Below are 14,643 nucleotides of genomic sequence, written 5' to 3' on the forward strand. Positions count from 1 at the left end.
ACCGTCCTGAAAGCCACGTCCGGGTCAGCAGCCTGGTCAGCTGCCATACAGGCATACTAAAGACCCAAGTGGATGGCCCCCGCAATGGCCCGGGAGAGGCAGTCAGTGACGAGGTTGGTTTTGCCAGCAACATGCTGTACGTGGTGAACTCCGAGATGTAGGAGAGCTGTTGTTGCCTGTGGGCGGACCACGGCTCAGCCACCTTGGCCATGGCAAACGTCAGTGGTTGTCGAATGGCGAGGTCGAGAGCGAGGAGCTCCCAATCGAAGTTGCTATACTTCCATTCGCTGGGGCGTAACTGTCTGCTGAAGAAAGCGAGCGGCTGCCAAGCGCCGTTCACCCACTGCTCGTGCACCGCCCCGACTGCGTAGTTCAAAGCATCTGTGGTAATGGCGATCAGAGCCTTGGGTGATGGGTGCGCCAGCGTTGTTGCATCAACCAGAGAAGTCTTAGCCTCCACAAATGCCTTGTCCCTCTCCACGGACCAGTCCAATGTGTGTTTGGTGGCCTTGCCTTTCAGGGCCTCATACAGTGGTCGCATGAGTTGAGCAGCTCAGGGGATAAAGTGGTGGTAAAAGTTCATCATGCCGAGGAACTCCTGTAGGGACTTGACTGTGAGCGGTCACAGAAAGTTCATGAAGGTGTCCACCTTTGACGGGAGGGGTACCGCCCTGTCTTTGGTAACTTGATGTCCGAGGAAGTCGATGGTGGTCAGCCCGAACTGGCACTTGGCTGAATTGAAAATTGTTGGTGGTAGCCTTAACTTAAGCATTACAAATAGTTGTAGCTAGACACTTATTTTACATGACTGTGGGAAACGGCTTGCTTTAATGGGGAGCTGCCTCACTTTCCAGTATGAGAGGCTAGTTATGTTAAAATTATATTTACCAGGGAGTGAATTGATAGTATGGCTTTTTTTTACTTTATTGTAAATTATATAATGTTAATATTGGCTGTTGCACATTATTTAAATTTACAATGCCTTCTAAAAAGAGGTGACAGAGACAGAGAGAGAAAGCGCTGAGGGAGCTAGCCAAAGGAAGTGCCTCTTTGCAAAACTGGATTCAAAGTAGCAGCAGGCCAGCAGGTGAATCATTATGATTGAAATATTTAGCAACCAGTTCTTACACACTTTATCTCCAATAAAGTACTTTGTCTTTGTTCCTTTTGTCAGTGTTGCAAAGTTATCTATAACTTTGCTTTTGCCAGTAAAACATGTTTTATGGACTGTAAAACTAATATTCTAATGTGTAATAGATATTACAACCTATGTTATCAATTGGGTGCATATTTTACATAACAATGTAAGGGGACAATTCTATTCTGTATGGCAATGAGTGAAATATTTTGATAATTCCATTCAAGATGAGGCACAACCACAAGAAGGCTCCAGTTCAGAGAGTGAAGGAGAGCCTAGTGAGCATCAGCAACTTGCATGGAGATCGGCACCGCTTAACCTTGGGTCCAAACTTTGCGTGGTAAAAACACAGGCCGCGGTCCTGCCGCCGTTGAGGAGCTGTTGATGCGGCGGCGACTGTTGTGTCTCCAGGCAGTGATGAAAATGTTTGGGCAGGAAAAAAACGCGCCCGCGCAGTGCTGTTAACCAGCCAGGAATTTTTTATCAGCCCCCTCGGCCAGAGCACGACAGTCAGTGATGGCGATGTTGGCTAAAGCAGCCCGTACCTGAGAAGGCAGCTTTCGCAGAAACAGCTGGATGAAGAGGAAGTCGGGCTTGTGCTCTCCCAGGAGATCCAGCATCCTGTCCATAAATTCAGACAGATTGCTGTCACCGAGGCCTTGTAGAGACAAAAGCCAGCTGGCCCGCTCCGCGTCAGAAAGTTCAAAAGCTTTCAACAGGTGAGCCTTGAGTGTCTCGTATTTATCCTGCTGCGGAGGATTTTTGAGGAGGCTCTGGCTGCTGAACTGCCGAGAGCCGACACCACATAACAGTATTTCCCGCAATGCGAACTGCGCTTCTGTCTGGGCGAACCAAGCCGAGGCCGACGACTCCCAGAACTCCGGCAGCTTGAGAGAAACCGCATTAGTCGTCATGTTCATGAAGAGTTGTCTCTGGAAACGTCCAGCAGACAAACGTCGGGGTCACCAATGTGGAAACTGCAGGAAAGTAGAGACGGACAATTTCTCTCATTGACCACACGAACGCGTGTCGTTTATTTCTTCTACAAACCAACAGCCCGAGCAATATGGCGCTGCTCCAACCAATCGTCGCCGTAGCTCACCCTGTCAACCGGAGACACTTTTTCTTAACGCGACCAGAACCTATTATGGTGGATTATGTCCATAGACTCCGCTACGATATATTGATTTACACCGGCGGCACGGTGGCGCAGTGGTTAGCGCGGTCGCCTCACAGCAAAAATGTCCTGGGTTCGAGCCCAGCGGTAGTCCAACCTTGGGGGTCGTACCGGGTCGTCCTCTGTCTGGAGTTTGCATGTTCGCCCCATGTCTGCGTGGGTTTCCTCCGAGTGCTCCGGTTTCCTTCCACAGTCCAAAGACATGTAGGTCAGGTGACTCGGCCGTACAAAATTGCACCGTGTGTGTGAGATGGTCTAGCGGTCTGTCCAGTGTCTCTAACCGCCTGCCGCCCAATGATTGCTGGGATAGGCTCCAGCGACCCTGAGAGCAGGATAAGCGGTTTGGACAATGGATGGATGGATAGACTTATACCTGTGTTTTTTGCAATTCAGAGAAACTATATTTCATTTATGTTTTCTCACTGTAATCATTCGAATTTATTTTGGACAGAAATTGGTACTTATATACGGATTAATGTATTTGATACAATGTTATATTGTATGTTTAATGGGCTGGATAGTAATAACTACATATTCCAGCTTCTGGTCATTCTTAGTAAATTTCACATCCACAAATCGACATGGTCTGGCTCCAAACCCTGCTTTCATCGTGTCTGTGAATGTTCTCATTCATCCAGGTCATGGTTATCCAAAGGAATTGAATCAAGTGCAACTGGACTTGGTATATATCCGTGAAGACGTTTCTCCTCTCATCCAAGAGGCTTCATTAGTTCGTGCCTTTCTGACTAGAGTCCAGTTGCACTTGATTCAATTCCTTTGGATAACCTGCTTTCATCGGTTTGAGTTTTAAAAGTATGGCACCTTAATAGAATATATGACGAACAAAAAAGCTACAAAGACCTTCAATATTTTAAAGGAAGTACATTTTTGTTTGAATTCTAAAAGGACTCACAATGAATGGACTTTGGATTCCTCTGGCTTGTACAAAGTTGCTTTTTACTGGTTAACTGTTTTTGTATGACAATTGTTACCTCATTGTTGTAAATAAAGAAAGTTTTGAGGAGGAAAAAATGCTATAACAGGTGTCACTGGAGAAACTAGACCCCAGAGCTCATTGACATATGCTGACGTCATTTGCTCCTACCAAACACAAAGAAGCGTGAATAGAGACTAAAGCAAGACCACAGAAAAACAAAATAGATCGCGTATCAGATCGACTCGCTTACTGTTAAACTGAGTTTTGACGTTTTTGTTTTCCATCAAGAACACGGGACAAAATTGCGTGCGCTCGGTTCTAGAAACAAAGTGTGTCCAGTCGGGGTTATTTTGAGTGGAGTCGTCGAGTTGTCGAGTGGGTGTAGCTGTGACTCCGACCAATCGGAGACTCCCTCAGACGCAGGAAGTTCCTGCTGCGGAGAGAAGACCTACACAAACACTTTTTGTCAGCTGGTCTCACCCGAAAGCTAACGTTATCGTCAACTATCAGACAGGGCAGCACTAAGTGGAAAGCGGCTTATCCTTTTTTTAAATCCACTTTCAATTTTAGGAGGGGGAGGGACAGAAAAAGAAAAAAATATCCAAGTAGATTCTGAATAGGCGGCGCTAATGCATCTAACGCTGCAGCTTAAAGTTAGCGGTAGCTGTAACTACGCCTTAAACTTCAGGCCACATGAAAAGAGTATTATTGCCTAACGCAGGAGAGATATTGTTAGCTTGCTGGCTAACGTTAGCTATTTGTTTGGCAGCGACATGGCCACTAGAGAACCACGAAGAAGCTACCGTCGTCCGCCACCGTGCATTAAACAGGAGCAGGATGACGACTCGGACGCAGAGGAGCCTCACCTGGGATTGAGGAAATCCGACGGGAGGGAGTCTCAGATAATCCACAGCGGACACTTCATGGTATCGTCGCCCCACATTGAACACCCTCCGAAGAAAGGATACGATTTTGACACGGTCAACAAACAGACTTGCCAGACGTATCACTTTGGGAAGACAAGCACGTCGCACCTCTCCATAGACGCGTCGCTGACGAAGCTTTTGGAGTGTATGACCCTCGCATACAGGTAAAGACTATTAGTTTAACCACCTTCTCAGTTTAGTATCGCATCGGTTCCCTTCACGTCATTGTCATTGTAAATTATTTTTTTTGGTTTTGTAAAGGGTTGAATTGTATGGATTGCTTCAGGCGTGGTCGTTGCATCCAGTGTCCATTCCTTCTTACTGACCAGAGATTTGTTTCCAACTATTGAGTGTTTCAGCTGACATGACTACTTTCCTATCATGTCTAGTTTCCTCAGTGCACGCCCGAAGTCAGGCATGGGACACATGGCTGTGAAATTGTAGTCACGAGGTTTTCTCTACAGTTGTCTTTCTCGTAAACGATTCAAAGTTACAGTATTTCAAAGCAGTGTAGCGTAGGTTTGCAAAGTCTCTCTCAAGAGTGTTGGTTTTGCTGTGTGTTTGTGAAATGCTCTTGTAAGATCATTGGGACAACTGTCATTTGATTTCATCAGGTGTTTTGTTTTTTTGTTTTTTGGACTTAATTTGGTTTCCCCTTGAAATTAAGCAGAAATTGGCTTGTGGAGTATCATTTCTTTGCCTAGGTCTGGGGTTCAGCAACCTTTACTATCAAAAGGCAAAAAAAAAACCTGTCTGGAGCCGCAAAACATATTTGAGCCTTATAATGAAGGTAACACAGCCTATTAAATCTAAATTAGCCTACCAACATTACTAATAGGTCTAAATGAGCGTTCATTAATATGTTTTACCACATGTGGCTACCCTGCAGTGGGCTCTTTATGATTTATTTGGTACTTTAACTTTGCATTTCCATTACAATAATACCATGTTTTACTGCATTTATGAAGTTATAGAACTACAACAAAGAAAACTGTTTACATTTTTTTGGTATTTTCATTGGGGGGATGCCATTACCAACAAAACACAAAATTGAACATAAGTCCAGTTCAGTGCAAGGTAATCCTCAACCCTCGGGCCTGAGCATAACACATACAGGCTTTGGGTCATTCAATTCATTGACAAAATCACTACTTGCTAAAACAGATACTTTGTTGCAAAATAATAGCCTATTAAAGGATATCATTCTCACCTGTTTAATGTGATTTCTGATTCTGAAAATCACTGCGGAACTTCTCGATACCAAGGCTGTACTACTTCAGGCTCTTATCTGTGAGGCGGGAGTGTTATTTGGACTATTTAGTTCATGCTTGAGGTAGGGAGACTCAAGGCTAGCCACCACTATTGAGGTTCGGCAAAGTTTACAGGGAAAGGTGTCGGCCGTAGACATAGGCTATGATGCATATTTTAGTTGACGAAATGTTAAAACTTTTTTTTCGATCTATAGGCTACACATTTTTACAATTGGAGAATATAAGAATCATTTTAGATATATAACAATGATGAATGAGCCGTTATTCATTTCCATATAATTTTTTGTCAAAGCCACAGGGAGCTACTGGAGAGGGGCTTAAGAGCCGCATGCAGGCTCCAGAGCCACTGGTTGCTGACCTCCAGTCCAGACTTTTGAATCAGCCCTCTACACTGAGTTGACTGCTCCTTCTGGTCTGGCATCATGACATGAAACAGCGGTTTTTCGGTTGAAAAAGCGATTATCCAATAGGCGCCGCAATTAGCCAATCAGCACCACGGGCGTGACTAATGCTGTTGTCAAGCTTTTATATAGATGGCATGTCTTCTCAATATTGTAGTTTGTTTTTACTTCACTCAGCTCCACTCCACTCGTAAAACCCCAGCAAAACCAATATATGTTGGCATGACTACGCATCAACATTGACTTAAAATGACATTAGATTCAGGTGGATACGTTGGTTTCTAATGATTAGAAGGGAAAATCAAATCTCCCCCATGGAAATTGGTTAGAGTGGAGGTAATGTCAGCTGAAGATGGAAATGGAGTGTAACGAGTTGAGGATCTAAGGACAGGATGTTGTGTTGCTGTAAAGCCCACCGAGGCAAATTTGTAATTGGTGATATTGGGCTATACAAATAAAATTGACTTGACTTCACAATTCATTCTGATATCAGGCAATAATCTCTCACCCCGTGGCTGTGTGTGCATCTAGCTGAAAGGTGTGTTGTTACCAGTGGGTGCAAGTTAAGTCCACTGCAAGCCATCTGCATTGCCAGGTTTTATGAATAATAAGGACTAGGGCTGAACAATATCGGAGGGGGGGGGCATTGCGAATGTTTTGTTGTTGTTATTTTTGCAATATGTATTGCAATCACGAGAATAAAAATTAGTTCAAATCAAATCAATTTTATTTGTATAGCCCGATATCACAAATTTGCCTCAGTGGGCTTAACAGCAACACAACATCCTGTCCTTAGACCCTCTCATCGGATAAGGAACAACGCCCTAAAAAAAACCTTTAACAGGGAAAAAAAATAGGAAGAAACCTCAGGGAGAACAACAGAGGAGGGATCTCTCTCCCAAGACGGACAGCGTGCAATGGATGTTGTGTTCACGCAATTTACATAATACAACATTGAAAGAGGATAACAGAATTATAATGGACATAAAATGTATGAAGAACATGATGCACAGGATGCCAAGCAGTGTCCACATGCCAACGGAGCAGTCCAGGACCCAAGCCACACAACCAGCATCATCATGTAACAAAAGAAAAGAGTTATATGATTTCATTAGGTATATGTAGCTTTTACTTTCAAAACTTCATTAGCCAATAATTTGGCACTAGAAATAATTAGTGTGATTTTAGAGTGGCATATGCAGCTGCCAGTTGTCAAAGAAGCCATTAAATCAGACAAAATTATATCATTTTTCAGATCCACTATAATATTTTTCAAGAGAAGTCATAAGAAAGCAAACCTTGCTAGATTTCCTTTTCTTTTAACCAATAAGAGTTTTAGCCTAACATGGCTGATGGACCCATTGGACAATTCAGCCCTATTGAGGACTGTGTGATAAGTGTTGTACTGTGATAAAAGCTGCAAGGATGTACTATAGGTTAAATGCAATCTGCTTGTCTGGTTTGACGGAAAAAGGAGCAGTGCCCATTTGAATGAGCTTACCTCTCAATTTTATGATTCACAACAGTGTTATATTTTCAAAGACATGGGCAAAGCCAGAAACTAGAGGACTATTAACATGTGAAGTTATCCATAGGTGAAATCTGGGCCTATTCAATGGAAATCATAACTTGAGAGATGATATAGGTAAGAGCTGAGCAATATGTCTATATATTATCAATATCGTGATATGAGAGGTGCTGTTGCCTGGGATTTTGGTTACCTTAATGTTGTGGTATAACTTAAGTGTTGTCATTCTCTGATCTTAAAGGCTGCATTTAAAGTATTTAATTTATTAGACTGTTTACTTGACTTAAATGAACAGTGAATTTCTATAACTGCTTACACTTCATATCCACATTACTAAAGATAATTTCTGAAATTTTTCTTGCATGTAAATATCTTATGAAAGTGCCAGTAGTCATCCCCAAAATATTATCACATTGTTGATATCAAGAAACTGAGTCAAAAACATTGTGATATTTGATTTTGTCAATATTGGTATAGGTAACGGTTACTGAGAGTTTAATATTTGGAAAACATCCTGTTGCCCTCTCATGACAGAGGCAAACGTGCAGAGAGATCCAAAATAGTTTTTTTTTTATCCAAAAATAAACCATTTTGTTTTTCTCAACAATGTAAGACTTTTATGACAAGCCGTTTTAGCTTTTAATCCACTTTTTAGTACATGTTCAAATTCAGTTTGAACATGTAAACATTCAATTTTTACTAGTGAAAATTTAATTTTTACTTGTTAAGAATTATATTTTAATATGTAACAATTCAGTTATCACTAGTAAGAATTTAAGCATGTATAATTCAATTGTTACCTGTAAAAAATCCATTTTGATGTGTTAAAATTGGAAATATTGCATGTAAAAAAACATAAGTTATTACAATTACAACATGTAAGAACTGAATTTTTATTAGAATTGTATTTTAACATGTGGCAATTGAATTATCATTAGGAAGGATTGAATTTTCACTAATGAAAACATGATTATTACTAGTGACAATTTTATTTTTACTAATAAGAATTCAATTCTTACATGTAACAATTTGTAATTTTTACTAGTGGAAGTAGAATTTTTACATGTACAAATTCAATTATCTAGTAAGAATGCAGTTCTCATGAGTGGAAATACAATTATTACTAGTGATAGTTAAACTCATATGGTGAAATAAAATTATTACTTGTAAAAAATTGAGTTTTCACTAGTGAAAAACCTATTCTTAATAGTGACAATTCACTTATCACTAGTAATAATTCAATGTTTAAACGTTCAAATTGAATTTCAACATGTACTAAATGGTGGATTGAAGGCTAAAACGCATTGCCTTAGTTTGCACTAATTGCAGTTTCCCTTAATTGTCGCTATTTAATTTGATTCCAAAGTGTTTGTCGAAGAAGCAGAAGGAAGAGATATCCTTGATAGGTCTCCTGTCCTTTACAGAGGTGTCCAGTTCAGCTACCATGCATGCCTTAGGACCGTGGAGGGAAACTCGTGCCAACACGGGAGAAAATGCAAACTCCACACAGAAGGGCTTGGGTTGACTAGAATAATATTCAACAATAGGTGTTATTATATCATGATAGGAAACCTCAACCATATGGGAGGATCTCAGTGTTTTTTCTTAGATTCTGCACGTCTCTGAACCTCCATCAGGTACTGCTGCAGACTGTGCTAGAAATGTTCAGTCGAGGGTTTTGGTTTTTTGTTTTGTTTTGTTTTGTTTTTTGAGATCGGGGCGGGGGGGGGGGACTGAGGCAGCTATGGTAATTTGTTATCATTATATTTCCTACTTAGTAAAAAACTGAGTGGCTTCATAAACAACTGCGGGGCTATCCACACTTGAATTTGTAGCTGAATTTGAAACTTGGGCGTTGTCATCAACACCATCATAGACTATTTATATTATTCGTTATGATATTATAATATATATATATATATATATAATATTACATTAATATAATGTTAATATTCTATTCTATGCTATTCTATTCTATTATTCATATATTTCCAACATGATGAAAATCTGTCATCATAGGATGAGAGCGGGGTTAACTGCATACTTTGTATGTTTACTTTTTGTTTTGGACAGCTTTCTTGTCCTTGTAGCAATATGCCATTGGATATGACTCAGAATATTGCAGTTTCTCTGTAGGCACAACAAACTCTTATTTTTGTTATCACCCTAAACGTAATTGTACAACAGAAAGGCAAAACCACCCATTGAAGTGACAAAGAAAAATATTGATGAGCAAATCAAGTCTATTTTCCAACCAAAAAGATATGAAATGGAAGAGGACGTAATGCAGACATGATGAGGTTTGACATAAGAAAAACACTGTTCTTTCAATTCCTTCACTTCCCTGTTCATGTGTCTGGTGTTGTAATACAAGTTGAGGAGGATGCTTCTGACTTTGCAGGTAGAATGCTTTACTTGGACTGACAAGGAAGACTGTTTATAGAACAGGAAAGGACTAGCACCGCCAGTAATACTTCCACTGAGCTCCCTCCAATTCAACAGTAAATATGTTAGCATATACTATAACATCACATTGCATGTGAAAGTGGGAGCCTTTACTCGGCTGAGAATAACATGAGTGAAGCTTCAGACCCTCTTTCCCTGCTTATTTGCACCTGAGTTCCTTCCTTGTAAACAGCTCTTCCTCATTGCTTTAAGCCATGTGGAACTGTATCACAACACACCCCCTGATGTCCCTTACAAGTAGAGACTAGAGTTAAACATTTACCCCACCATCTCATTTTTGTACAGCACTGTATGGAATAAAAGGAAATTTAATTGATTTCTGTCCTTTTTTATGTGCTTTTATACCCTCTAGTCCATGTATGATGACACGCCTAAGTCCTTGTTTTATGGCCTCAATAAAAAGCAACCATCTACGGCATGTTCAGAGTGCTGCACCCAGGATTATTATCGGAGCTGTAAGAAGACATCATGCCAGTCCCATTTCAGCCCTATTACAGTGGCCCTCATTTACATATGGGACTGACTCTAAGATTGTTTTCAAAGGGGTTCCATGTTACGTGTTAAGCTCAGAGCTTTTATTTCCTTAATGCTGTGGGTCAGCTGTTGAAACACTTTATATTTCTAAAGAAAAATTAAGATAAAAGGTGACTCAGGGTACCCGACCTTTGCAACAGCTTGCTTCAGGAAATGTTTTTACCTAACCCATATATTTTCTTTTAAGAGTCCGGTGAAAAATCCACTTGTAATGCTAGTCTTTCACTGTGAACGGTTTGTTCATTTTGCAGCACTTTATAAATTGTTTATCTGTTTCCTGTGTATCTGTGGTGCAGTTTGAAGGAAATTTGGTGAGACATTTGTTATATAAAAGGCAGTTTATAATCATTCATTATCAGTGGAGGAGCTCTGGGCTGTAGGTTTGGGATGACTTTTCATGTCGCAGTCTTGACTCCAGTTACTATTTTGGGAACAGATTTGTTGATGTTCATAAGTGCTGAGTGGGCTGTGGCAAAGCAACAGGAATAGTGGAAGTAATTTTTACCGTTGCTTTCGAGTGGTATTCTCCTTTTAACCTTCTTTCCTAAATCAGTTGTTGATGCTGTCGGGTGTAAAACTGTCTCATGAACTCTGCCTTTATTTATTATCAAAGACATGTAAAAGAAACAAATGGTATCACACCAAATAAACTTCATTCAATACTGAATCTATTGTTGAGATATGAAAAGGTTTTTTCAGGCCTATGACCTTGGCTGTGTGTTATTTGACTGTGGTTATCTGGCTCTCTACCAGTTTCCTTTTGCCATAGTGATTAAAGGCAGCTTTGTTTAGAATTTCTCAATGTGAATATTTTTTGTCTCCCCTTGGTTTCTTTTCAGCCTGTCAGCATATCATGCTTTGTGCCTTGCAAACCGCTCAACATTGGCATATCCCTGTTTGATGGTTTTGGAGATTTGGCACAGCACACTGCCAGTGTTACTTGCAGAGACTAGTACCTTTCTATGTTGTGGACTAGGTTGTTTGCGGAAGAATTAAGCTTTTCCTTGTTTCACTGTCAAGTTAAAAGTCCCATGCAATCATCAACTCTTAGTAACTTGTTACAATGAGCAACTGGCTCTCCTTTTCTGTCTAAAACTTACAGTAAACAAGATTCTTAACCGCTTGCATTTATCAGGGATTTTTTGGAGGGGGGGGGGGATTTCCCCCCTTTTCTCCCCAATTGTATCTGGCCAGTAACCCCGCTCTCTAAGTCCCGGTCGTTGCTCCACCCCCTCTGCCGATCCGGGGAGGGCTGCAGACTACGACATGCCTCCTCCGATACATGTGGAGTCGCCAGCTGCTTCTTTTCACCTGACAGTGAGGAGTTTCACCAGGCGGACGTATCGTGTGGGAGGATCACGCCATTCCCCCCCAATTCCCCCTCCTCCACGAACAGGTGTCCCAACCAGCCAGAGTAGGCGCTAGTGCAGCAACCAAGACACATACCCACGTCCGGCTTCCCACCCACAGACACGGCCAATGTCTGTAGGGACACCTGACCAAGCCGGAGGTAACATGGGGATTCAAACTGGCAATCCCCGTGTTGGTAGGCAACGGAATAGACCGCTGTGCTACTCAGATGCCCCTTATCAGGGTTTTTAACAATGTTTGATGAGTAAGGGCCACAGTCCCGAAAATATTTTTCCAGCATCATTGCAGGGGACATCTATGTTGCATTCATACAAGTTGTTGTCACTAAAGGAATTATCCTTTACCCAATTTCACCTCAGGGATGAATAAAGTGTTTCTGATTCTGTGTTAAGTGATATGAGATGTGGCACAAATCACGTCCTTTATAAAAGTGGTTATACATTCTGACATTTTCCTCTACCCTTTCAGTGGGAGGTTAGTGTCACCGAAATGGAAGAACTTCAAGGGACTGAAACTGCTCTGGAGAGACAAGATCCGTCTCAACAATGCCATCTGGAGAGCCTGGTATATACAATGTAAGAGGTTCACACTGAATCATGTGTTTTCTGTCATTATCCTTGGTAGTGCAGATGGTAGAGATGCTTGCTATACAGTGTGAGTCAGCCACTATAGCCGAACAATCTTGGTTTGAAGTGGGTAGCTTTGATCTTTGCCTTTATTTTCCCAATGGAAAGTTTTTTGTCTTTAGTGTGCTAATGTGCGGTCAGATTACCTTGTTCTTTATGCCTGTACCATGTGCTTATTTTAATGATGTACAAACAAAAGTCTCCTGAGCATATTGTAGGTTTGTTTACATGCTCCAGACACTTGTGACTGACTAATGGACATCCTCATTCACGGCACAAAAATATATAGGACAACCAGGATGAAGCTGTCTTATGCCTATTCACTTGAGGTCACTGCTCTTATCAGGATTGGTGGTGGTGTACTTTGTAACAAAAATTAGAAGATGGACAATTTTTAGAAGAGGTTCTGAAAACATTCAAGTGATTAGTAAGACGAAAAGAATGAACACAGAAACAAATCATCTAGACAGTTGTGATTTTTGGCCTTCAGGGCAGTTGATATTATTCAATATGATGTTGTTGTTTTTTTTAACTGATGCAAGTTTAAGAGGGGAAAAGGGAAAATGCTTTGCCAATGCGAAACAATACTTTCACAACTGTTGTGGTTTTCAAAGACCTAGAATGGTTTTCACTCAATTTTTGCTTTGTTGGAACAGTTCTATGTTTCCCATACAAACATATCCTTGTGTCCCACCTCTCACTAATAGGGATAGAGATGAATTGTGTATTCCCAGCCTTATTTGTTTTTCTTCCATTAGATGTAGAGAAAAGGGAGAATCCTGTTTGTCATTTTGTGACTCCACTTGATGGAACAATAGACTCGGAGGTTCATCATCCTGCAGAGGTAAGGAAAAAGGAACTTAATAGTACAAGACTGGGATTAGTGCATCTAGCAAAACTGAAGCGCGCTTCCTTCTCTCTGGTAACCAAAGCACCCTCTTTGATGTTTTCTTGTTTGTTTGTTTGTTTCATTTCAGTTCCATACAAAAAAACTTCTTTTCCCGTTGCAAGATTTATGTTTGCTCCCACTTTGTTGCAATCCATCTTATATTTTTATTTCTCTGTTCCCTGCACTTCACTTTTTAATTGCTTGGTCCATCTCCTCCTTTGCTTTCCATAGGCCATTACTACAGAGGGAAAATATTGGAAACGAAGAATTGAAATTGTCATAAGAGAGTACCACAAGTGGAGGACATACTTCAAGAAGAGGGTAGCATGTTGAAATCAACAATCTGCACATTTTTCGAAATAATATTTTTAATATTTCAATGTTTGTCAGTTGAATACCTACTATTTAGTCTATTAACTTTTTTGGTTTGATTCATTGTAGTTTATCATTAAGAAAAAGACACATCATAAATTGAATAACACTCATTTTGTCTTTCAGTTACAGAAGCATAAGGATGATGACCTCTCAAGTTTGCTTAAGGTAGGTAAAAAAAATTCTGTTGTGTTTCCATAACATATTTTATGTGCATTTTGAAGTATCGCATGAGAAAAGGTATATGGAAATGGCAAAATTCGAAAAAGCTTCCTCAATTTCGCAAAAAAAAAGAAGAAGTTTTTACACTCGCTTGAGGGGGTCTTTGCCATTTTCAAAAAAGTTAATGCGCTAAATGGGGGCGGACATACCTTTGCCAAATAAGTTCCAACATAGTGAACATTTAATTCACATGACTGATCAGGTGTTTCTGCTGTCGGCGTCTTCCCAGATATTCCCATAATGCGCGTTTCTTTATCTTCGTTTCTGGACAATATGAAACATGGGCCATAATAGTTGACATGAAAGAACAATTACATATTTACCAATGGACTATACGCACACTCTCTTCCGCATTCCGACTTGGCCATTTCGATCATTTCCGGGCAGCGCCAGAAGTGATACGGACAACTGATGACAACAGCGAAGCAATGGCGTTTTTCACTCACGGTTAATGACATTAGTCGCATTATCCAAGAAGCATGCCATACATCAGTTACCAAAAAGGAGAAGGGCTTCAAACTTTACATTTCAAGCTACATCCACAATTACAAAGGTAAGATCTGGACATGTAATGTTAGCACCTAGCATGTTTTTGTACTAGCCAATGCTAGTGTAGTGATAAGTTACTGCTAACATTATATATGTGTCAATCACTGTTACAGTTTTCCTAATGTCATTGTCATCTCAGTTTCAAGCAAGGATTCAACAGGAGAACTATCCATTAAGGCTGAGTGCTATACGTAGATGTATGAGGAAAAGCCAAAAGCCTCACAGTTTGAGCGTAA

General features: G+C 40.7%; 1 protein-coding gene across 1 annotated transcript in view; it reads left to right on the forward strand.

Moving 5' to 3' along the window:
• Positions 1-3,750: 3,750 nt before the first annotated feature.
• The window catches only part of mlxip (MLX interacting protein), a 38,315-nt gene continuing 27,422 nt past the window's right edge, over positions 3,751-14,643 (forward strand). The window contains exons 1-5 of the mRNA XM_056282542.1: positions 3,751-4,342; positions 12,218-12,324; positions 13,134-13,219; positions 13,496-13,585; positions 13,763-13,804. Of these exons, the coding sequence (XP_056138517.1) occupies positions 4,026-4,342; positions 12,218-12,324; positions 13,134-13,219; positions 13,496-13,585; positions 13,763-13,804 (642 nt within the window). The 5' untranslated portion in view covers positions 3,751-4,025. The remainder of the gene's footprint in view (positions 4,343-12,217; positions 12,325-13,133; positions 13,220-13,495; positions 13,586-13,762; positions 13,805-14,643) is intronic.

This window comes from Lampris incognitus, chromosome 1 (genome assembly GCF_029633865.1).
Source record: "Lampris incognitus isolate fLamInc1 chromosome 1, fLamInc1.hap2, whole genome shotgun sequence".
Taxonomy (NCBI): Eukaryota; Metazoa; Chordata; class Actinopteri; order Lampriformes; family Lampridae; genus Lampris; species Lampris incognitus.